This window comes from Chlorocebus sabaeus, chromosome 26 (assembly GCF_047675955.1).
Source record: "Chlorocebus sabaeus isolate Y175 chromosome 26, mChlSab1.0.hap1, whole genome shotgun sequence".
Lineage (NCBI taxonomy): Eukaryota > Metazoa > Chordata > Mammalia > Primates > Cercopithecidae > Chlorocebus > Chlorocebus sabaeus.
The window spans coordinates 54929284-54953642 of NC_132929.1; the positions used below are offsets into that span (position 1 = coordinate 54929284).

The 24359-nt window shown below is 52.9% G+C and overlaps 1 protein-coding gene across 1 annotated transcript in view; it reads right to left on the reverse strand.

The window, feature by feature from the left end:
• The window catches only part of ADAMTS7 (ADAM metallopeptidase with thrombospondin type 1 motif 7), a 53123-nt gene extending 29968 nt beyond the window's left edge, over positions 1–23155 (reverse strand). The window contains exons 1-7 of the mRNA XM_073012372.1: positions 22807–23155; positions 11428–11783; positions 9217–9382; positions 7883–8079; positions 1796–1879; positions 1326–1450; positions 331–480 (exon numbers count right to left, since the gene is read on the reverse strand). Coding sequence (XP_072868473.1) covers positions 331–480; positions 1326–1450; positions 1796–1879; positions 7883–8079; positions 9217–9382; positions 11428–11783; positions 22807–22906 — 1178 coding nt within the window. The 5' untranslated portion in view covers positions 22907–23155. The remainder of the gene's footprint in view (positions 1–330; positions 481–1325; positions 1451–1795; positions 1880–7882; positions 8080–9216; positions 9383–11427; positions 11784–22806) is intronic.
• Positions 23156–24359: the final 1204 nt, after the last annotated feature.

Here is a 24359-nt window from a genome sequence, read left to right on the forward strand (position 1 = left end):
AGAGTAAAAAATACAGCACTGAGGGAAATGGGGAGGCACAGCCAAAGACCTATGATGACTTTCTGGCCCATCACAACTCCCCTTTAAATAAGACTCCCTCCAGGCCAGTCCCAGAGATGCCCAGGCAGGCCTCTCTCCTGCTTTACAGGGAAGCAGCCTGGTTGTGGGGAGGGGACAGTGCAGGGACAGCAGATGGCCACAGTCGGGGCTCCTTCTCCAGAGAGCTTCCTTTCCCCTGTACTTTGTGACCCACAGGCTGGATACCCGGTGCCCCCAGGCTGGGAGGGTGAAGCTCAGGTCTCCGTGTAGCAATGGGGGCAGGCACAGTACCTGTGCCCGAGCTCGTGGGCGACAGTGAAGGCCAGCGGCAGGCCTGTGTCCTCGTTGATGCTGCAGCTGCGGTGTGGCTGGCACATGCCAGCCACGTGGGAGAGGCCCAGGGTCTCACAGGGCCGGTTCATGGCTGCACACAGGTCCTTCCTGCACAGGCAGAGAAGTGGCCTTCAGGTTAACCTGGCCCAGTGCCAGGCCCACCTGAGCGAAGACCAGGGAAGGGTCCCCCCGAACTGATTCCAAGCGAAAAGGATGTCCCTCCCACCGTTCTGTGGCATGAGGCCAGCACAGTGGCCACGTGGGAAGCAGGTGCTCTCATTCACACACAATCCGCTGGGTATCTTTTTGGCCCTTGGGAGCACAGACCCGCACAGAACAATTTTGCTTACTATCCAGCAGGGGTGCTGACAGAAGCTGCCAGAGTCCAGCAGAGGGAAAATAACTGCCTCTGGACAGATCAGCAGTTGCCAGAGGTTAGGGTAGGAGGGAGGAAGGTGGCTGTGACTATAAACTGGTAATACGAGACATCCTTCTGATGAGACAGATCTGTATCTAGACTGTGGGGGTGGGTAGGTGAACCCACAGTGATGAAACTGCATAGAACTGAATACACACACATTCACACAAAGGGCAGTACGTGTGGAACTAATGATATCTGAGGAAGTCTGCAGATGGTATCAGTGTCAGTTTCCTGGTTGGGATACTGTGCTCTAGTCATGGAAGATGTTACTTACCACTGGGGGAGATGGAAGAAGGCTATAGAGGCCCTCTCTCTATTATTTTTGACAACAGCATGAAAATCTACAATTATTTCAAAATAAAAGACCTCCCCAAGTGCAGACAGAATCCAGCCTTGGGCCAAAGGTGCGGAAACTCTCCTAAAAATGGGGCTCCCTGAGAGCACGGCTCCCTCCTCCACCAGGGCTTCTCCTGCAGGGCCAGGAAGCACCTCCCTGCGATGCAGGCTCCCACCCTCCTGCAGCTGGCAGTACCTGGTGAGCAGGATGGCAGTGTCATGGTGCAGGGGGTGGGCGTCCCCCTTCATGTTGATGCTTTTCTGCCACTTGCAAAAGCTCTTCAGGGTGTTGTCTGCATGGTGTGTGATCTTTAGGTCCTCCTGGGGGCAGAGAGAATGACCGCTCATTCCTCCCCTGAGTTCTGAGAGGGTCAGGCCCAATTCTCCTCCATATAAAGGCAGGAGACAGAGGCCCAGCAGGGCAGTGGGAGGCCCGCAGGCACCAGTCCAGCTTCTGGCCTGACCACCCCTCCTGTAGAAACCTCCTGCAGAGGACCTGGGACCTGAGAGAGGGTCAGTCAGGAACCAGGGGTTGGCAGGGGACACGGTCCAGGCCAAGGAGGCCTTCACTGTGCCCTTCCATACAGAGCAGCACAGGTCATGGTGCAGGAGGGCTCTGGCAGCCGAAGTCATTGCTGGGCAGCGTGGGACCACATGAACGCTCACCTCTTCATCTTCCAGAAGGACCAGGCGCACAATGGTGATGTGGATGGGGTTCCCAATGCTGGGGTCATGAAACAGGCCAGCCACCTGCCCAAGAGATGGGGGGGTCAGGCTGTCACCAGGATGAAGGATACAAGCAGCCAATGCTCACCCCAACCCACCCACCCACCCAGGGCAACGCACACCCATGCTCACACACAGGGACGCTGACACAGGTACACACAGGCTGCACAGCGGAGAGGTGATGCACGTACACGAATGCATGAGTGTCCCCACACCTCACACACACTGCCCCAACCCGGCAGCAGCAGAACCTGGAGAGGACAAGAGGCCTCCGAGGCCCCTTCCCAGAGTTGCAGCCTCTCTTGAGCACCAGTTTGGGATCTGCTTCCAAGTACCAACTCCATGCCCACCCAGCACAGGCAACGGCAGTTAAGACCTCCAAATGCTGGTTTCTTGGCCTGTCTCAGGGCCCTAGTCCTCCAACTGCCGCTGGTCTATGACAGCAGTGCCCTCCTGACCTGGGGATGCCAGGACCAGCATCTCAGGAGTGTGCCCTCCAATGAAGCGTAGACCTGGGCAGGGCCCAGAGAGTAGAGTGAGGGTAGGCACAGGGCTATGGAGCCTCCCCACTGCTCTACTATTCCATCTCCCCAGGACTGGCAGCCATGGGGCCAAGGAGGCAGGTATGCACATCTATCAGAGTCCCCATGGCTACATGGGGCTCCCTACTGAGCCCCAGGAGACGGGGCTATCCCCAAAAGATGGAAGATAAGCCAAGGTGAGGGGAAATGGGTGGGGAAAGCCATCTGCTCTTTTAAAATTAAAATTCCCTCAGAACAAAAAAGAGGCCAGCCCATGATTGGGGATAGCTGGCCGGTTCCCAGAGGGCAGAGATGGCAGAACAGGCCAGTTGTGAGTTGGCTTCTAGCAATGCATCAAGAAAAATAATATTAAAATAGGAAGGGACCAAACAAACACTGTTAAGAGGGCACCAAAGCCCCTGATTATGGGGATGAATGACACTCTCAGAACCCAAGGTCAGAAATGGGGAAGATAAACAGCAATATCATGGACCACCGTCGCCTTCACACACAAGCTGGGAGCCTGGGAGCCCTGAACCATCTTTCTCCAATACAGCCAACCAATTTTGCCTCCCAAGTTTTGCCTGACTCTGTCTCTTCTCTCCATCTCCAACACCACTGCCTCGTCCAAGTTGCCATCATCATCTCATCTGCTCAGCTGTTGAGGTCTCCTATGAGTGTACCCATATTCTGTAGCCCTTCCAGGCCACCTGCAGCCTAGTGGCTCCACCATCGGTCTTTGAAATGCAAACCCAATCATGACACGCCCTTGCCTAAAGCAGTAAGTGGCTCTTCACTGTCCAGGAAAAGGATGGAAGCCTAGCCAACAGGCCTCTTGGATCTGGTCCCTGCCTTCCTCTCTGACCTCCCCTTGCCTCCCTCTCACTCTCTGGCTCCAACCACTCTGTCTTTCTGTTAGAATCCCATAATTCTTCCTAACACAAGGTCTTTGCAGATGCTATGGCCTCAGCCTGGAACATCTTCCCACCTGTCTTCCCCAAGTTACCTCCTATCCTCTCTCCTGCCCTCAACCCCTCATCATGTCCTTTGGGGAGCTTTTATTTGATCTAACACTCCCAAAGCACTATGAATTTGTCCTTCCTAGCACCTCCCTCCATTGCTCCTTCATCTTCAACAAGATAATGGTTTCATTAACTAATGTCTATCTCCCTCAAGAGACCGAAAGCTCCATGAGGACACGGCCAGGTATATGTAAACTTCCTCTTAGAGCCCCAGTGACATGTCTTGTACCTGGAACATGATGGGCACTCAAGACATAGTTGTTGAATGAATGAATGTACCTAGGGTACTTGCTCAATATTTCCAATGTATTATCTCATTAAAAATAAACAGTGGAGGTTGGGTGTGGTGGCTCATGCCTGTAACCCCATACTTTGGGAGGCCAAGGCAGGTGCATCACCTGAGGTCAGGAGTTTGAGACCAGCCTGGCCAAATGGTGAAACCCATCTCTACTAAAAATACAAAAATTAGCTCGGCGTAGTAGCGCATGCCTGTAATCCCGGCTACCTGGGAGGCTGAGGCAGGAGAATCACTGGAACCCAGGAAGGCAGAGGCTGCAGTGAGCTGCGATTTCACCACTGCACTCCGACCTGGGTGACAGAGCAGGACTCCATCTCCAAAAGAAAGAAAAGGAAGGAAGGAAGGAAGGAAGAAATGAAAGAAGGAAGGAAGGAAGGAAGGAAGGAAGGAAGGAAGGAAGGAAGGAAGGAAGGAAGGAAGGAAGGAAGGAAGGAAGGAAGGGAAAGAGAGAGAGAAAGAAAAAAGAAAGAAAATGGGGTGAAAAGGGACCTGTCTTGCTATCCTTGGGACAGACCCACCCAAGCTCTAGGACTCAGGTCTGAATCTAGCACAGGGAGAACACTGATAAATTGGGCTCTGTAGGTAGCGTTGGTAAAGAAAGGTGTGGCTGTCCTAAAGGTGGCTGTGGGTCAAATACTGCAGCAGCCAAAAAAATAGCCACAGCCAACCTTGAATGAGCCTAACATGTACAGTCCCTGTGCTGGGGGCTTAGCATGCATTATCTCATTTAATCTTCTTACTTCTAAGGTAGGCACAATTATCCTTATTTTACAAATGAAGTAACTGAAGCTCAAAGAGAGGGTGAAGCTGGGCTCAGAACCCAGGTTTCGCTGCTTCAAAGCCCCTGCTTATTTCTTAAATTTGGGGAATGCTGCCTGCCTATTCTGTTGGGGATTCTCAATGCATATTTATTTTGAGGGCTCTGAGAAGTCCTGTAGTAAAGAAGTCTGTTTTACCTTTTTTTCCCTTTTGAGACGGGGTCTCACTTTGTCACCCAAGATGGAGTGCAGTTGCATGATCTCGGCTCACTGCAGCCCAGCTGCAGCCTCGACCTCCTGGGCTCAAGCAATCCTCCCACCTCAGCCCCTCAAGTAGCTGGGACTACAGGCGTGCACCATCATGCCTGGCCTGTTTTACTTTTTTAACCCTGTGTGGCCAAACTGACTCAACAACAGCATCTTTTTTCACAGTACACTACTGGCATTCTTTGGAACACATTCCCTGAAATATTCCTTGGGAAATGCTACAATGAGACAGAGTCCCCAAGTGCAGGATTGTGCTCTTCCACATCCATCACTTTATCCCGGGTAGAGCAATGGCTCTCAACAAGTCAGTCTTAAATAAACATCTGATCCCGAGGGAACATCTGTTCCCCATCCTTCTGGCCCACCCTGTCTGCCCCTCTCCAGGGCAGATTAAGGGGCACAGGAGACAGAATGGGGCTTTGGAGGCAGACAGACCTGAGTTCCAGTCCCAGCTCTACCACTTACTAGCTGTGTGACCTTGAGCAAGCCCCTTGACTTCTCTGAATCTTTGTTCCCTCAACTCGAAAATGGGGATGAGGGCCGGGTACAGTGGCTCATGCCTGTAATCCCAGCACTTTGGGAGGATGAGCCAGGGAGAACAGCCTGGCCAATGTGGTGAAACTCCCTCTCTACTAAAAATACAAAAATTAGCAAGGCGTAGTGGGGCACGCTTGTAATCCCAGCTACTAGGGAGACTGAGGCAGGAGAATCACTTGAACCCAGGAGGAGGAAGTTGCAGTGAGCTGAGATCGTGCCATTGCACTCCAGCCTGGGCGACAAGAGTGAAATTCCATCTCAAAATAAATAAATTAAATAAATAAATAAATAAAATGGGGGTGAGGCTTAGGTGAGGTGTTGGGTGTTGGGCATTGGACAAAAGGTAGACAGATATTCACAAGGCTCCAGCCCTAACCCACCAGGGCCTCAGCCCACAATACAGCCGTCCTCAGAGGCTGGCCACATGGGTTCCCATGTCCCTGCCATCCCTACAGCCTCCTAGGGGGTCCAGCACTGTCAGGCTCAAAGGTGCCCCCAACCCCTGGTGGGTTAGGGCTGGAGCCTTGTGAATATCTGACCAATGCTGAGCTCACCAGCTCAGAAAAGCTTGATATTGTCAGAGCAGGTGAGTGTGAGAACCAGGCCCACCCTCTCCCCAGGGATGGGGCTCACCAAGTGAATGCGTGGGTCCTATGAGCCAGGGCAAGGCAGCCAGGAAGGGGCCAGGCCCTGGGGGGCAAAAACACCTGAATCCTGTCACCCAGGTTAAGTCATGGGGCACCTGTTGGGCTGGGTGGGTCTTTTTTTTTTTGAGATGGAGTCTCGCTCTGTCACCCAGGCAGGAGTGCAGTGGCGCGATCTCAGCTCACTGCAACCTCCGCCTCCCAGGCTCAAGATCCTCTCACCTCAGCCTCCCAAGTGGCTAGGACTACAGGTGTGCACCACCACACCCAACTATTTTTTGTATTTTGGTAGAAATGGGGTTTCACCCTGTTGGCCAGGCTGGTCTCCAACTCCTGACCTCAAGTGATCTGCCCACCTCAGCCTCCCAAGGTGCTGGGATTATAGCCATGAACCACAACACCCGCTCAGGTGGGTCTTACTTTGCCCAGAATCTGGAGCACAGAGAACACTCAGAAAAGCAGGTGTGAAATGAACCTAGTTAATCATCATTGGCTCCAGCCAGCCTCCTGGATCTTTCAGGCTGAGCCCCCAAAGTGCTGAGAATGAGAAGGAGGGAACCTCAAGGCCTGAGAACTTGGCCTTGCCCCTTGCTCCACCCCTATAGCCCAGGGGCCAGGCCCTGCTGTCCAGCAATAGCCCTGCTGAACCCTGGCTGTTAGTGGCTTCCCTCCCTAGGCAGATGAGGCTTGATCTGGGCCTTCAAGGCCTCAAATGTCAGGCAGAAGGCTGTGACTTTTATTCCATATGGAACAGGGAGCCAATGAGGGTGTCCCAGTCAGGGAAGAACTGGCCCAGAGCTGCATTTGCTGATGAGAACTCAAGTAGTGGGGACGTGGTGGTCAGCACGTAGAGAGAACAGCCCTGGACGCAGTCCCTTCCTCTCTCTGAGCCTCAGGTTTCACAGTGATAAACTAGGGGGCCAGACACTGGATGATCTCAGAGGGTACTTCCTTTAGGGTTGCAGGAGGTGTGGGGCTGGCAGGGGGAAGCAGCAGCATAGGATCCTGGCCCCAGGGCTCCTTTAGATGTCATCCTATTCACAGCACACACCCTTACCTTGCCCCCAACCACCCAGCCCAGGAGAGAAACATGGTTATATGGTGGCCTGCCCACCAGGTGGCTGCTAAGAATGCCAGGAGCAGAGATCTTTCCTCCCAGGGGCTGCAGGAAGCAGCTTGAAGCCTGAGGCCTCCCACCTGCACCCAAAGGGCAGGAGCAGGGAGTGGCAGCTCTGCAGTAGTCGGCTCCAGGAATCACCAGCTGCAATCAGCCACAGTTCCCCCGGTGGGACTTAGGACACCTGGGCTCCCATCTGGCTCTACCCTGCCTCGTTGTGTGACCTGGGCAAGTCACTTGTCCTCTCAAGGCCTCTGATATCTCATCCATCATATGGGGTCAAAAGCAGTTTGCCAACCCCACAAGGTACTGTCGTCATGCCCAGTTCACAGATGAGCAGGCTGAGACTCAGACAGGGCAAGTGATTTGCCCAAGGCTGCCAGCTAGTGACCACAGAACTGCACAGATCCTTCCAGCTGTAATGTGTGCTGATGTCTCAGGCAGGGTCTCAGGCAGAGTGTGGTCTGATCAGGCATTTCTGTGTTTCCAGCATCTAGCACAGGTCCTGACACAAAGGAAGGAGGTATCTGTGCAGGGAAGCATGAATGAACCAACTAGTCTATGAGCCCCCAGGCAGGCACAGAGTTGTGGCAGCCTCAGTCTCCCACTCCCGCTCCCCCTCCCGGTGGCATGACACCCTGTGGTGTCCCCACAGCAGCCTCTGTCCAGGCTCTCTCATGGTGACTTGCTGCCAAGACCCCCACCCCTTCCTGCCTCAGGAGCTTGGATACCCTTCTTCCTGCTCGGGGCCTGGACCTGGGTCTGGGGTCCAGCCTGCCAGCCTTCCTGCCCTGCACCCACTCTTTGCACCCCCATCCCCCAACACTATCCCCTCCACCCACTCCTGGCCCACACAGACTCACCATGTTCATGATGGTCAGCACATAGCTCTCAACCTGCGGCTGTCCGTGGTACTCCACCATTTTGGCATCAGCTACCACCAGGGTCTCCACCCACTTCTCTTTGCTGACCGACCGCTGGTGTAGACGCCTTAGCCGTGGCTGCTGCCACTGCTGCCGCTGCTCCCAACGCTCCCGTCGAGGCTCCAGCTCTGGGGACACTGGAGGTCCAGATGGGGTGGGGTTAGCTGCCAGCAGACTGGCCCAGGGCACATGTCTCCAGGGCCTCTCCCCAGTGAGCTCTCTCTGGGGCACTGGGAACCACACTGAGATCAGAGGCCAGGGGCCTGAATTCTCCTCCTGGCTCTGCCCCAGATCTGTGCTGTGTGGCTCTGCCTGGTCACCTTCCTTCTCTCATCTTGAGATTCCCTAACTAAAAACAGGAATAAGTTGATCTGCCTCACAGGGGGACCTCAAAGGGCAAATGAAATGGTGGATATAAACACAGTAAAGTACTGTGTCCATGGGAGGGGAACTCCTGGGCCTGACAAAGCTGGCACCTGAGCCCCTATCTCCGTGTGTCACTTCCTCCCCTCTTGGGGGGTTAGTACATCCCAACACAGGCTGACCTCACCCTCTAAACCCCAGCCTGAGGAAGCTGGCCAAGATCCAGCCCAGCTGGCCCTACCGGGCCTGCTCCCCTGACCCAGGCTGCTCCAGATCAGAAGAGGAAGCACATCTATGAAGCTGGGGAAACTGAGGCCAAGAAGCATGCTTCCGTGGATATGTGCTCCAGCAAATAGAGGACCAGAGCTGTGGGCAACTTGAGATTGGCATGCCAGCCAAACATTCCCCAAACCCTAGCAACCCTTAGCAGGCAGCTCCTCACCTGGACTGGCCAGCACTACTGCTGCTCTGCTGAGGAGGCACTGGGTACCACACTCCAATTCCCAATAATAGAGGTAGTTATTCTAGGGTGGGAGCAGGGTGGCGGAGGGAGGGAGGTTCCTGGCTAGTGGCCCTGTTGGAGCTGGGCACTGGAGGAAGAATGGCTGGCAGAGCCAGGTGCCATAGGCTGTTGGGGGGGAGGGAGCAGAGGGAGGTTGAGCCCCAAGGTGGGAGAAGGAGGTGAGACGGAGCGAAGGAGATCAGACTGACTGGGGCAGGCCTGAAAGGCAGAGGACACAGTCTTGTGGCACAGTTAAGGGCACAGGCTATGGTGATGTATCCGTCTGTCTATCTGTGTCCCCTGGTCTAAGGGGCACTGGGCATGGGGATGTTAAGAGGGGCTTCTAGAAAGGCCCCTTCATGTCCCCAGGCCCAGCACCCACCCGAGAACTGGGAGCAGAAGAGCATACCTTGCACCCCACAGGTGCTTGGAGTACTGGAATCACCCCATTGTGCCAACCTCTCCGGGACCTGACGCTTGTACACCACATGGGGCTGGGCGTGGTCAGGCCGGGCCGGGGCACCATCCAGGGGCTCAATGAAGTAGTCCTCATTGGAGAGCTGGAACACACCTTTCTGGGGAAGAAGCACTAGGGTCACACAGGAAGGGCTGGCCCTCAGCTGTTCTTCCTGCATGTCCCAGAGACCCGTCCTGTCCAGCTGAGCCCCCACTGCCCACACCACTTGTGACTGCCCACGGACACTCTGCACTTTCATCCCACTGGGCCTTTGCACACTCTGTAGCCTCCACCTGGAAAGCCCTTCTCTGCCATTTCACACACAGCCAAACCTTCAAAGTGAAGCTCAGAAGCCTCCGCCCCTGGGGAAGCTGCCCCACACACCCACCCCATTAGGAGAGGGAAATGGGTCTGCATCCCAGTCTGACAAAATGGTGTCTTCCAGAGTCTCAGACAGCTATCCTGAACAGGGCAGCTTGTGTCCAGGCCTCCAGGCTATTCTCCATCTCCTCTGCATGCCAGCCATTTCCAGCACTGTGCTCCCTCCCAGCTGGCCAGGGCTTCTGACCTTCCCTCTATCTCCCTAAGGCAATGAATCACTCCAAAGCATCTACACCCACACCCGAGCAGAGGAGATGCCCATGGCCACCAGGACACCCTGTTCTCTGGGCCCAGGGCCGCCCAGAGAAGGAAAGCTGGCAGGAGTGTCTTGGACATGTCCGCCAGCATTCAGAATCCACAGAGGGGAGGGGCCCTGGGAAGCATCTTTGATGCCCACTACCTCCTGAGAAAGCTCAGGGCTCCAACAGGGAAGAAGGTCTTACGTGCCTCGGACTTCCCCTCGTAGGCACCAATTCTGCCCCTTGGGTCACACAGGACCAGGGAGCCTGGAGGGAGGGCTGGAGAGTGCATCAGCTCTTGGGTCTGGAGACCTGGGTATGAATGCGGAGTCCCCCCCTCCCACCCACCACTCACTGAATGACTAGGTGACCCTGGGCAAGTTCCCCTCTGAGCCTGTTTCCTCATCTGTGAAATGGGAATGATGCTCTGTGTGCACAGCTGCTGCTCAGGCTCAACAACATCAACTGTACATTAAGGGACAGGCGCAGGCTCCATAAATGAGAATACTGTGCAGGGCAGATGGGCCTTCAAAGGTCCAGATGTTGTGCAGCTTATGTTGTGGGCTGCCCTGTCATTAGGCCCTGTGCAGCCACAGCACATGGTTTTTGCCTGAGCAATCTAAGCTGAGGGCCTCCTGGGAACAGTGGACGCTGAGAGTGTGCACACATCCCCTACTCCTCCCAAACCCCCACCCTCCAGAGCTGGGAGAGTGGGGCTGGTCACCCGAACACGAACAGAAAGGGGCCCTGCTCCGCCTGGAGTGGAAGCTGCTCTAATCAGCCCCAGTCAGGGAGCCATTAGGGCTGCAGGTAGTAGCCAGCACCACCCTTCAGCCAGACGAAGCCAGGAAGCTGAGGCCTGCTTTTCCCGGAACGCTGATCCGGGCAGAGGGGCTGAAAGGGGTTCCTCACCACACCCTGCAGAATGGCTACAGGGTGAGGGGTGGCTTTCCTGGAGAAGAGCAGCCTAAAGGGACCTGTGAAGGAACAGTCATAACTGATGCCCCAGGGAAGAGAAGCCAACTGCTTTTTCGGTTACTTAGTCCAGTCAAAGAGAGTTTCTCAAAGTGGGATCTCTGGACCTGCATCTTCAATATTACCTGAGACGGTTTCAGAAATCCAAGTGTTTGGGCGCCACCCCAGACCTACCCTGCAAACATTCTGTTTAAACAGGGCCTGCAGGTGATTTGAGCTCATAGTAAATCTTTTTTTTTTTCTTTTTTTTCTTTTTTAGTGCCTAGGGTCTGACTGTATCACCAGCTAAGCTCTATCATCACACCCTACATCCTTGAACTCCTGGGCTCAAGTGATCCTTTCACCTCAGTCTCCCAAGTAGCTGGGACTACAGGTGCACCACCACCCGGCTTTCACATTAAACTTTGAGAAGTGCTGTCCAGAGATCAACGAGGCCTGCGTTGTCACTCCCACTTTACAGGCGTGAATACCGAGGCTGGCACCAGACAAGTGCATGGCAAGACTGGAGCCAATCTCCACATCCCACCACCTGAGACTGCCCCAAGTATACACGTCCCAGCGCACTCACCAGGCCGTCGCAGGCGCTGATGGCCGCCAGGCCACCCTCGAGCTCGGGGTCCTGCACCTCGCCAAGCAGGTGGCAGGCGGGGGTGTGGGCCTGGATGTGCGCACGACCCAGGCCTCCGCGCCGCCGCGTCTCGCTCACAAAGCCGGGCGCCAGCAGGTGCTGATTGGCGGTCAGGTTGAAGCGCAGCTCGCGCCCGCGGTATTGCAGCTGGTAGAAGGCGGGCGCGTCTCGGCGCACAGACACATCCCGCTTGCGCAGTGCACGGGGCCACAGCTCGTAGGACAGGAAGGAGCCCCCCGCGTCAACGCGAACCGGGTGCACGATGTCCAGTGCCGCCCGGCCCTCAGTTGCACGTCCTGCAGGGAGAGAACCACAAACGCCTAAGCCCAGGGCAGACCCGGGTCCTTGCTGGTGGCCGGAGACAAGAAGGGAGCGGCCAAGAGGGGGCTGCTGGAGTCAGAGTATCTGGATTCAAATCCTCCCTGGGCTATCTACTAACTTTGCCATTTCATCTTTCCGTGCCTCAGTTTCTCCATCTGGATCGTTGCAGTAACTTATTTTGTTGTTGTTGTTTGTGTTTGGGGTTTTTTTTGTTTGTTTGTTTGTTTGTTTGTTTTGAGACAATCTCGCTCTGTCTCCCGGGCTGGAGTGCGTGGTGCGATCTCGGCTCACTGCAACCTCCGCCTCCTGGGTTCAAGCGATTCTCCTGCCTCAGGAGTAGCTGGGACTACAGTCACACGCGACCACGCCCAGCTATTTTTTGTATTTTTAGTAGACACAGGATTTCACCATGTTGACCAGGCTGGTCTCAAGCTCCTGAACTCAGGCGATACGCTCGCTTCGGCCTCCCAAAGTGCTGGAATTACAGGCGCGAGCCACTGCGCGCCCGGCCTGGATTGCTGCGGTAACTTCTTAACAGGTCTCTCTGTTTCAACTATTGCCTACCCCAGGTGCCCCTCCCCTCGTGTTTTCAATATAGAAGCCAGAAAGATTCATTCAAAACCAGCGCGATCATGGTCTTACTCTGCTCAAAATCCTACAATCGTGCCCATCTCACGGAGCAAAAGACAAAGTTCTGGCCTATATGAGGCCCTAGGCAAGGTAACCTCTCCAGTCTCATTTCCAACTACACCGCCTTAGTTCCCTCCACTCCGCCCACTGGCCTCCTTGCAGTTCCTCCACAGGCCAGACATGCTCCTGCTTCAGGATTTTGCATTGATGTTCCCTACACCTGGAACACTCTTCTCTCTGTTTTCCACGTGGCTAAAGCACTCACTTTTGAGTTCTTGCTCAAATGTCTCCTTCTCAATGAGGCCTCCTCTAATGACTTTATTTTAAAATTGCAACTCCCTGGCTCTCCCTATCCCCCTTCCTTGCTTTGTTTTTCCCCATAGCACTTCTGACATACCATATCACTTAGCATTTTCAGTATTTTTTCTATTTATTTGTTTTCTCGCACCCCTCCCAATGTAGTCTAGGAAGGCAAGAATCTACATTCTTTGCACTTTTTTTTTTTTGAAATAGGGTCTTGCTCTGTCACCTAGACAGGAGTGCAGGTGTGCAATCATAGCTCACTGCAGCCTCCAACTCCTGAGCTTGAGCCATCCTCCCATCTCAGCCTCCCAAGTAGCAAGGGACTGGGACTACAGGTGGGTGCCACCACACTTGGCTAATTTTTTTTATTTTTAATTTTTTTAATAGAGATGGGATCTCACTATGTTGCCCAGGCTGGTCTCAGACAAACTCCTGGGCTCAAGCAATCCTTCTACCTCAGCCTCCCATAGTGCTGGGATTACAGGTGTGAGGCATCAAGGCTGGCCCTGATTAATTTTTTTTTTTTTTTTTTTTTTGGTAGAGATGGGAGTTTTGCTATGTTGCCCAGGCTGGTCTCAAACTCCAGGCCTCAACTGATCCTCCCACCTCAGCCTCCTAAATTGTTGGGATTACAGGTGTGAGCCACCACACTTGGCCCTTTATATTCTTTGTTGAAGATTTAAGTGTCAGAGGAAGTGTCCAGAACTTAGTCCTTTTTTGGTATTTGTTGAATACCAAAATTCTACTCTGTAGAATGCAGATAACCATAGCACTTACACTCTCGATGCTGTTGTGAAGATTAAACCCGGTGAGCTACTCCACATTTAGCAGTGCCTGAGCCACTGGTGGAATATGATGGCAATTATGATTGCTATGATTATTATTAGCCTGATGGATTGAAAAATGTGCTCTCAGGTGCGTGAACATTCTGCAAATGTCTCCAGGCCTCCTGGAATGGGGAGACAGACAAAGACCACCCCAGTGGGGCTCCCTGGCCCCTAACTGCCACTTCAACAGAGTAGCTCTGGTTTCTTTCTTTTATATACAAGAATTCATTTAAAGAAAGCTTCCAGGGATGGAAAAAATTGGCAGACCTCTGCTCAGGCCCTTGCCGTTTAAAAACCCCTCTCTGTTGCTCTGTCCTCTTGGATTTCCCAGTAAGGCCTGGATTCTTATCCCTTTTTGCCACAAACTCCTTCTCCTCAGAACAATGTTTTGAAATGCAGTAAATAAAATACACAGGAGTGGTTGGGCACAGTGGCTCACACCTGTAATCCTAGTACTTTGGGAGGCCGAGGCAGGCGAATCACTTGAGGTCAGGAGTTTGAGACCAGCCTGGCCAACATAGTGAAACACCGTCTCTACTAAAAATGCAAAAATTAGCCAGGCTTGGTGGCGCATGCCTGTAATCCCAGCTACTCAGGAGACTGAGACAGGAGAATTGCTTGAACCTGGGAAGTGAAGGTTGTAGTGAGCCGAGATCGCATCACTGCACTCCAGCCTGGGTGACAGAGTGAGACCCAGCCACAAAAAATAAATATATTAAATAAAATACACAGAAGTACCAATGAAATTGATTATACTGAAATATAGTTATCCAAATAATTTAAGGCCAGGCATGGTTGTTCATACCTGTAATCCCAGAACTTTGGGAGAATGAGGTGGGAGGATCACTTGAGCCTAGGAGTTCAAGACCAACTGGGCAACATAATGGGACCTTGTTGCTACAAAAAAAAAAAAAAAAAAAAAAAATTAGCCAGGCAAGGTGGTGCACACCTGTAGTCCCAGCTACTTGGAATGCTGAGGTGGGAGGCTCTCTTGAGCCCAGGAGGTCAAGACTGCAGTGAGCCATGATGGTACCATCGTACTCCAGCCTGGGTGACAGAGTGAGACATTATCTAAAAAACAAAACATAACAAAACAAAAAATAATTTAAAAAGTAGGGTGTGGAATTAAACAAGATTTTGTGGCATATTTAACAACTATGGTTTTTTGTTGGGTTTTTTTTTTTTTTTTTTGTGACAGAGTCTCTCTCTGTCACCCAGGCTGTAGTGCAGTAGCTCAATCTTGGCTCAACACAACCTCTGCCTCCTAGGTTCAAGCAATTCTTGTCCCTTAGCCTTTCAAGTAGCTGGGACTATAGGTGCATGCCATTACACCTAGCAAGTTTTTGTATTTTTAGTAGAGACAGGGTTTTGCCATGTTGGCAAGGCTGGTCTTGAACTCCTGGCCTTGAGTGATCCACTTACCTCAGCCTCCAAAAGTGCTGGGATTACAGGCATGAGCCACTATGCCGGGCAACTATGGAAATGTTGAAGTAGTGATGAACGTAAACCTTATTTCAAGATACGTGCAACAATCGTAATGAGATAGAAAAATATTTGGTTTGTTCTATTGGTAACAAAACCACAGGTGCTGTTGGGATTTGCTAATGATATTCATAATTGAGGGAAAAGCTAAATTTCTTTGAGAGGTTACAAAAAGTAAATATGTAATATTTTCCCATTCAAGTTCATGGATCCCCTGAGTTCACAGTCCCTTAGGCTGTGAAGCCCAGGTTAGGACACCTGCAGTAAGATGTCCAGACTGCTTCCTAGGTGAGAGAGCAAAGGGAGGCTCAGAGAGGTAGACAGACTGGCCTAGAGCCACACAGTGACAGTAAGAATGACAGTGCTGAGACTGGAACTCAAGTCCCCCAAATGATTTCAGTCTCTTCAGTAACATTGCTCTATACTCTCAACACTCCAGCCCTTGCTGGGCCTCAGTTTCCCCATCGTTAATGTGAAAAAGTTGAATTAGATCACGTTTCTCAAATCTCTTTGGCCACCAGGTCTAGTCTCAAAAGAAATCTCATGTGCTGGAGTTTGGGAGAGCCGAGCATCCATGCTTTCCTCCCCGGCCTTTTCCCTCTCTGCAGTTCCCAGGCTCTAAAGAGCACAGTTAGGAAACTTGGCAATCAGGAGTTTCTCGATTGGATTTATACCCAGCTCCCAGGATCCTGGCTGTTCACGACAATAGACTCTTCAGGCTCGCATGAATGCCTGAGTGCCCTGCTGACATCCCACCAGGGTTCCTTCTGCTGCTGCCCAGTCCAAAGCTCCATCCCAGCAGGCTACAGAAACCAAACCCGCCCTCCAGTCTGTCCTCTGCCAAACTGCATGTAGAGTGCCCTGCACATGCCAGTGCTGTGCCCCTGCTATCTCCCTCTGCTCCCAACCGCCCCAGCAGTGCCAGCCTCAAAGAGCCTTCTCTGAGAGTCAAGAGACTGGGTAGGCTGGGGCAACGTGCTGTGTGGCTCTGAGCTAATCTTCCCTGTCATTGAGCTTCAGCGGGCCACTAGTGCAAGGATTTTCCAGACCTCACAGATAAGTTTCTTAAAAAAGAGTCCCAGGTCCCATCCCAGACTCACTAAATCAGCATTTCCAGGAAAGTAGGACTAGGGACTGGGAAGCTATGTTTTTACCAAGAGCCTCCAGGAACTGTGATCCTCAGGAAAGTTAGGAAATCCCCCACTGGGAGTGAACCTGACTGGTCATCACAGTACCTGGAGAGCTCTGAAAAACTGCAGATGCCAGGACCCAGCCCAGAGATTCTGGTTCCACAGATCCAGGGCTCTGGGGGCCCTAGAACGTGTATTTTCTGTATTTTTCTAGACCTTCCCAGGGATTCTGATCTAGCCAATTCAGAGGCTGGCATTCAGAAGCCACCGGACTGGAAAATTTAAGGAGACTTCTTGCTCTGACATCCTAATAAGGGCATATGGGACTACAACTCCTTAATCACAGCATGCAGATTTGCTTGTGTTGATCAGTTATTGATTTTTTGGTTTGTTTTGGCTGACACAAATACTGAAAAACGTTTTAGTCAACTGCCAATGTTGAAGAATCACATGATCTTGGGGCTGGGCACAGTGGCTCACGCCTGTAATCCCAGCACTTTGGGAGGCCGAGGCAGGCAGATCACGAGGTCAGGAGATCGAGACCATCCTGGCTAACATGGTGAAACCCCATCTCCACTAAAAATACAAAAACATTAGCTGGGCATGGTGGCAGGTGCCTATAGTCCCAGCTACTCGGGAGGCTGAGGCAGGAGAATGGTGTGAACCCAGGAGGCGGAGCTTGCAGTGAGCTGAGATGGCGCCACTGCACTCCAGCCTGGGCGATAGAGTGAGACTCCATCTCAAAAAAAAAAAAAAAAAAAAAGAATCACATGATCTTGTACAAAAATCTCAATTTTCAGCTTTTCTTGAAAAGTCTTATCATCCATCCATGTCAGGCTTAAATTTCTGCCTGGCAGAAGTGGCCAGGGTGGAGCAGTGAGTTCCCTTTAGGAAGGGCCTATGCTCCCCAGTCCTCAGTCCCCACCACTCCCTATTCATTCCCAGTACTGTGGCTGCAAGTAGGCTCCCTTTCCCATCATGCTTGTGTTTCCTTTCACTCAGTAAAGAACTGAGTCTCTAACAAAAGTGGGAAAACAAGAGATGGGCCAAGAGGCCCCACGTTTCAGGAAAAATCTGTCTCCCTGCCCACCTTGTTTGCTCATTTACATTACCTGCCTAGTCAATGGCATTTGGTATGTGACCCTTGGCTACTAACTGTGAGGGTGCACTAGGTGCTCCAAAGTCCAGGAAAGTGGATAAGACACCATCCTTGCCTTCAAATGGAGAAATGGCTGGATGCAGTGGCTCACACCTGTAATCGCAGTATTTTGGAAGACCGAGGAGGGCAGACTGCTTGAGCTCAAGAGTTGGAGACCAGACTAGGCAACATGGTGAAATCCTATCTCTACAAAAAATACAAAAATTAGCCAGCGTGGTGGTGTATGCCTGTAGTCTCAGCTACTCCGGAGGCTAAGGTGGGAGGATCACTTGAGCCTGGGAGGCGGAGATTGCAGTGAGCAGAGACTGCACCACTGTACTCCAGCCTGGATGACAGAGCAAGACTCTGACTCCGCCCCCCCCCCCCCCACACACACACACCAAAAAAAAAAAAAAAAAAAAAAACAGAAAAATGGGTGTGGTAGATCCAAGACCCCCACTCTGGCACAGTGCTGACAAGGTCCAAGCAAGGGAGGGGATGACACTTTATGAATGCATCAGAATGAAGAAAAGTTTCATCAAGGAGGATGCATTTGAGATGGCCCTTAACATATGTGAATTTAACAGTGAAGACAAGGAGGGCCTCTTGGTGGTAGGGGCACTGTGTGGTAAACCCTCAGAGAAGTGGGGGAAAAGCCAGAAGAATGGGCAACAAGAAGTTTAATCTTGGCCCAGGCATGTGTTTTGTAAAATGGAAGGCAATGGAGGGACAAAATAATGCACTATAGAGCATGGGCTTTGAAAATAACAAGACCCCGGGCAGGCCCAAGTGGGCCACTTAATAGTTGTATAATCTGAGTCACTGCATGTCTCTGGGTTTTGTTTCCTCATCTGCTTGGAGAATCCAGGCCAGAAAAACATGAGGAGGGGGCCCAGGTCAAGGAGACGAAAATGACAGAGATAGGGAAGAACTGCTTCCCAGGTTCATTTCCAGTGGGGGATTTCCTAACTTTCCCAAGGTTCACAATTCGCGGAGACTACAATTCCAAGGCTCGTTTTGTTTTGTTTTGCTTTTTTGTTTTTTTGAGAGAGAGTTTTGTTCTTGTCCCCCAGGCTGGAGTACGATGGCATAATCTTGGCTCACTGCAACCTCCAGCTCCCAGGTTCAGCTCTCCTGCCTCAGCCTCCCAAGTAGCTGTAATTACAGGTGCGAGCCACCACGCCCAGCTAATTTTTTGTATTTTTAGTAGAGATGGGGTTTCGCCATGTTGGCCAGGCTGGTCTCAAACTCCTGACCTCAGGTGATCCACCCGCCTCGGCCTCCCAAAGTACTGGGATTACAGGCATGAGCCACTGTGCCCACCCTCCAAGATTTGTTTTAAGTGAGTATTAACATTGGTTCCCAGGGCAAGGACAATCCCAGCCAAGGCAGCTAAAGATGAGCTGAAGGTCAGGGGGCACTGATGCCAACTAGCTCTAAAGTTCTCAACTGGAGGAGCTACATGACACTCTTTTAGGCAAGTTTTGTCCTCAAATGCGTGTGGTTGGGGGATGGAAGCAGGTATGTAACTGAGGAATCAACCACTGGGGAGAAAAGGCCCCAAAAGCTTTAAAAAAATAAAGTATCTCTGGGGAAGGACCCATGCCCCAAGGGATGTACAGTCCTGTTGAGAATACCTGCTCTAGATCCTAGGCAAATATTGCAAGACAGAAATTCCAGATGAGTTACAAAGAAGCATCCTATTAAGTTCAAAAATGTGGACAGGGCTAAGTAGAGCTATGCTGCAGGTAAAAAGCATTCAGATTAGTGAGCTCTAGAGCCAGACAGGCTGGGTTTGAATCCCAGCTCTGCTACCCATATCTGTGAGACCATGGGTAAATTACTCAACCACTCAGAATCTCAGTTTCTCCATCTGTAAGATGGGGATGATAATAATTACAGCTGCTCTCTTTGGTTGTGTAAGAATTAAATAAGTTAGCATGTAAGTGCTTACAACAATAGCTGGCACATAACAAATGTGAGCTAAGTTATAACTGAAAATTAGCAAGAGAACTTCTAACGTATACTTAGCTTTTTCTTCTAAAAACGTGTTGTTTTATCTGTTTGCCTAATGGCTTAAAAACAAACAAACCAAACCAAAACAGGTTTTTTTTCTTTTCTTTATTTCTTTGTCTGTCTTTCTCTTTCTCTCTTTCTTTCTCTCTCTCTTTCTCTCTTTCTTTCTTTTTCTTTTTTTTTTTTTTTTTTTTGAGACAGGGTCTCACCCCATCACCCAGGCTGGAGTGCAGTGATGCAATCATGGTTTACTGCAGCCTTGACCTCCTGGGCTCATGCAGTCCTCCCACCTCAGCCTCCCAAGTAGCTGGGACCACAGGCGTGGACCACCAGGCCTGGATAATTTTTTAATTTTTTTGTAGAGATGGGGTCTCATTATGCTCCCCAAGCTAGTCTTGAATTCCTGGGCTCAAATGATCTGCCTACCTCAGCCTCCCAAAGTGCTGGAATTACAGGTGTGCATCACTGTGCCCGGTCTAAAACATCTTTTTCAATCAACAAGAAAAGAACAGACTTACAGGATGTTGCCACTTTTATTGCAATAATTTTTTTCTTGTTTTGTTTAGTTTTTGTTTGTTTGGTTTGTTGGTTGGTTTTTTATTTTGTTTTGTTTTGTTTTGAGACAGAGTCTCCCTGTGTCACCCAGGCTGGTATGCAGTCGTGCAATCTCGGCTCACCGCAACCTCTGCCTCCTGGGTTCAAGTGATTCTCATGCCTCAGCCTTCCGAGTCGCTGGGATGACAGGCATGCACCAGCATACCCAGCTAATTTTTGTATCTTAATAGAGACAGAGTTTCACCATGCTGGCCAGGCTGGTTTTGAACTCCTGGCCTCAAGAGATCTGCCAGCCTCAGCCTCCCAAAGTGCTGGGATTACAGGCATGAGCCACTGCACCCCACCAGCATTAACTTTTTTATAGTGAACTTGTATTGTTTTTCCATTAAAATATTTTCAAAGAGTGCAGGGGTAAGTTTAAAAATAAGTAACTTTCACTGTAGCCTACAGTTGACCCCAATAGAGATATTGGTGGCTGAAACTAGCACCACCCAGTGCCAGCAAGGAGTAATTGCAGGTTCCAGTCTCAAATGGTCATGTGCTTGCATCAAAACTGAGCCTGCAGAGCTCAAGTGACAGTGGGATGGCAACAGGCGCCATTCAGGAGGACTGCCAGAGATTCATGGCCAAATCTATTCTGCCAAGTCAGGAGGTCTGTTCTGATTGGACCAAGCTCCTGCCACATTGGGTGTTAAAAACTTTTAATATCTCCCCTGGGTGACAGAACTGTCACTTTGGAGTTTCTATCAAAGAAATGCCAAGATGGTATTTACCCTCACCTCCCTATCAAGAACCTGAGTTACAATCCAGCCCTTCAAATGACCCACAGCTCATGCCAAGAAGGAAAAATACCTGGCAGGGTAGGGGGTGGTATGTGAATGCCCTCCTCTGTGAGTCCTAGTACGCACAGAAACACATGCACACAGGGTTCACATGTGCCATACAGCATGAGGAGGAGACATGACTGGGCTCCAGCCTGAGAAACCATAGCAGGTCCCTGGGTTAGTCCCAAGTGGGGAAAAAGGATATGTTTTCCTAAAAGTGAGCCCAGGATGAGCCCTTTGGTCTCAAAGAAGGTAACATTCAGTAGGAGGAGGAGCCCCAGGCTTAGGTCCTGGGCTCCAAAGAAAATGACAAACAGGCCAGCAGCCTCAGAGTCACCAATCCCGAGGGAGTGCAGAACGGCGAGGACCCCATGCTCTGTATCTATGGGAACGCTAGAGACAGACCCCACCCTTGGAGTGTTTGTGCCCAGATTAGGTAGAGGAGAGTGCCTGGCCTGCCTCCACCCGCAAACAGCAGGTCCAGGTCATCTGGGGAGTCCTGGGTTGGCCTGGCAGATTAATAAAAATAATGACCACTACATTGTAGTCACTGTGTCCTATACTGAGCAACTGACATATTCAGTATCTCATTTAATCCTCATAAGAATACCACCAGGTTGACCGTACCCAGCTCTTCCCACAGTTGCCAGGGGTCCTGGACCCAAGTCCTGAAGGAAGCATTTTCCTGCTCTCTCATTCCCATAGCCCGGTTCATCCTCCTCAGCCCCCAGCTCTGGACAGTGGAAAACACAGGCCTCATTCAGGAAGTTCAGGAGTCCAACCCCCACAGGTCGCTCTACTCTGAGCCTGTCTGCTGGTCCATAAAAGACCTTTCCATCACTTGCTTTGCAGGGTTGTTGTGGAGATTATGAGAAATAAGAACCCGTAAGGCTGGCACACAGTAGGTGCTCATTAAATATTCGCTCCCTCTGCACTCTGCACATGGCTGCTAGACCAAATCTTCCCAAAACACTGCTTTCATCAGCTGCTCCCCTCATTGACTTCCCAAACCTCTGAGACCAAGAGTAAATGTCAGACTACTTTCTAGTTACAATCCCTCCAGTGGGGAGGTAGGTCGACTCCGTCCCAGCAAGTAACCCTACTCCAGTCCCCCGACTGATGCTCCCCAGGGGAGGGCCCCACTCCCTTCACGCCCTTCCAGCCCATCCAGAATCCATCCATCCTTCCAGTCTCTCCAACCTCATGCCCCTCCTCTCCTACAAAGCCTGCCGATCGCCTCTATTGCAGGGCTCTCCCAACTATCCACCGCCTCCCCTGACTGGGAGCTCCCTGAGCACCGGGCCTGGGGTCTCCTACATACTCGGTTACTGAATTCCCAGGCCCGCTGCGCTGCGTCGGACGCGCCAGCAGCGCTGCCGCCCGGCAGGTCTCCGCCAAACAAGAGTCTGGACGCAGGCCAGAGGCTCATCGGAGGCCGGCCCGGCGGGGCGGGGAGAGTTTAACCCATGGCCGGGAAAAGAAGCTCCTGCTCCCGGTTCCACTCCCGGCGTCTTCACACTTGGGGGAGGGAGAGGCAGGAAGTGCAAGGACCGCGCAAGACCCGGTCCCCCCGGCCGCCAGGAGCCCAGATGCCGTAGGCGGGAGCAGGCGGTGGGGGGGAGGGGCGGCGTGGACCCGCGGAGACCTGCGACCTGGCGCCCTCGCCGGCGGTGTCCCGGACAGCCCGCTTTCCAGGAAAGCCCCACTAAGGAGTGTGAGAAACCAAATTCTCAGTGGGTAAACAGCGCTCCATCCAGCCCACTCGGACGAGAGTTCTCCCAGGAGCGAGGCGCGTTGCTGCACCCGAGGTGGGGAAGCCGGAGCCCGAAGAGCGGAAGGGGCTTATTGCAGGCAACAGACAGTGTCAGTAGCTGAATCAAGGGCTGAGGAAATTTCCCCAGAGGCGCCGCTTCACTCCTCCGCCGGCCCGACCCCACCCCTGTCCCCTAACACCGTGCGAGCAGAAGACACGACCACCTCCAGGCAGAGCGGGGCCGGCGCAGGGACCACAAAGCTGAGGAGGGACTAAACTGAGACTTGGGGAGCAGGAAGGGGTGGCAGGGCTGGCTGGCCGGGGAGGGGCGGACACCCACCTGGTGCGGGTCCGGGGGCGCCGGGAACCAGAGCGTAGAGGAGCAGGAGGAGGGGGCGCAGCAACGGCGCGGGGCTGCGGGGACTCGGGCCCCCGGGCATGGCAGGGACCGGGCGGCCGCCGGGTGACCCCGCGCGCACGCTCTCGTCCGTCCCGTCCGGTTGCTGCCTGGTCCCAGGTCCGGCTCAGGACATGCACGGCCCGCGTGCAGCTCCCGACTACCCGGGCCAGACTCTGGTCGGCTGTGCTCGGTCCGCGGGCAACAAAGGCTGCAGGGCCCGCCCCCTTGGCCGGCTGCAGAGGCAAAGAAAAGACAAGAGAGCGAGAAGGAGAGAAAGAAAGAAAGAAAGAAAGGGAGGGAGGGTGAGGGAGGGCGGCTGCCGGCCCCCGCCCCGCCCCTCGGGCTCCTTCCCCCGCCCCCGGCCCCGCCCCGCCCCCACCGGCCCCGGCCTCTTCGGCCCCGCAGGCCGCCCTCCCCTCAAGGGCTGGCAGGGCCCGGCGCAGGCAGCGCCCCACGACGGGTGTCCGCGCCCCTCGCCCCCCTGTCCCCAGCGCCCCCTGCCGGCGGAGCCTGGCCAGGCCTATCCCGACCCCGGCCCTTTGAGGCTCCCCACAAAGAATCTGGAATTTCCAGAATTTCTGTGTTGTCCCTAAACTGGGCTCCAGGAGGTGCCCTTCGCTGTGTTCTCCGGGCCAAGTAGGGCAGCCTCTCAAAAGGGGACACGGGAGGCCTCCCGAGGGTCCAGGGTCACACAGAGGGGCAGCGGGGGCCCTGCTTCAAAGCTAGCTGCGGAGAGAGGCCTGGGCCCTCCCTGGATGGACAGCGGTTGCCCGCGCTAGGTGGGGCCCCGCAGTTCCTCGTCTCCTGACTCCTCTCTTAGTGTGTTTGCTTGAAGCAGAGCGCAGAGTTCAGTCCACAGGCAGGGGACCGCGGCTTCGCCCAGGCTAGCGCCCACAGACTTTCAACAGGGGCCCCCGGGGAGCCTGGAGCCTGGCCAACCCCAATCTCACATCCCAGGCCAGCCTCCGCCCCTAACACCGGCCATCTGTCCTTCGCAGCCCCAGCCTTGGCTCTGGCTTCGGGCTCCCCTTCCCCCTGTGCTCCCAGGAGCTTCCTCTCTCCCTTCTGCCGTCACTAAACATGGCCCTGCCCCGAGAATGCCAGTCTTGTCCTCAGGGAGGTTATGGTCAGCTTCCTCCCTTTCTTTAGCCTTTGTGTGCCCCCTGCCCTCTGAGACCCGCACACCTCCTCATTGTCCAATCTCCTGGGTGCTTTCCTTCAATTCCTGGAAGCTCACTTCTGGCTTCCTCTCCACCCTCAACCCTTCTGTTCTCTAGGGAATTCATGTAGCACAGGGTCACCTACTTCCTCCACCTCATCTCCAATGACCTTCCACTCCACCTCAGCCATCAGGTCTCAGGGTCACAGTCTGGGCTGTGTCATCCCTCAGAACTGCTCCATCTCGGAAATCCGAAGATCAGGTGCCCTCCTCTCAGACCCAACCCTGCCATCCTTTCCACCTTTACAATCCCACTATGTATTGCTCTTCCTCC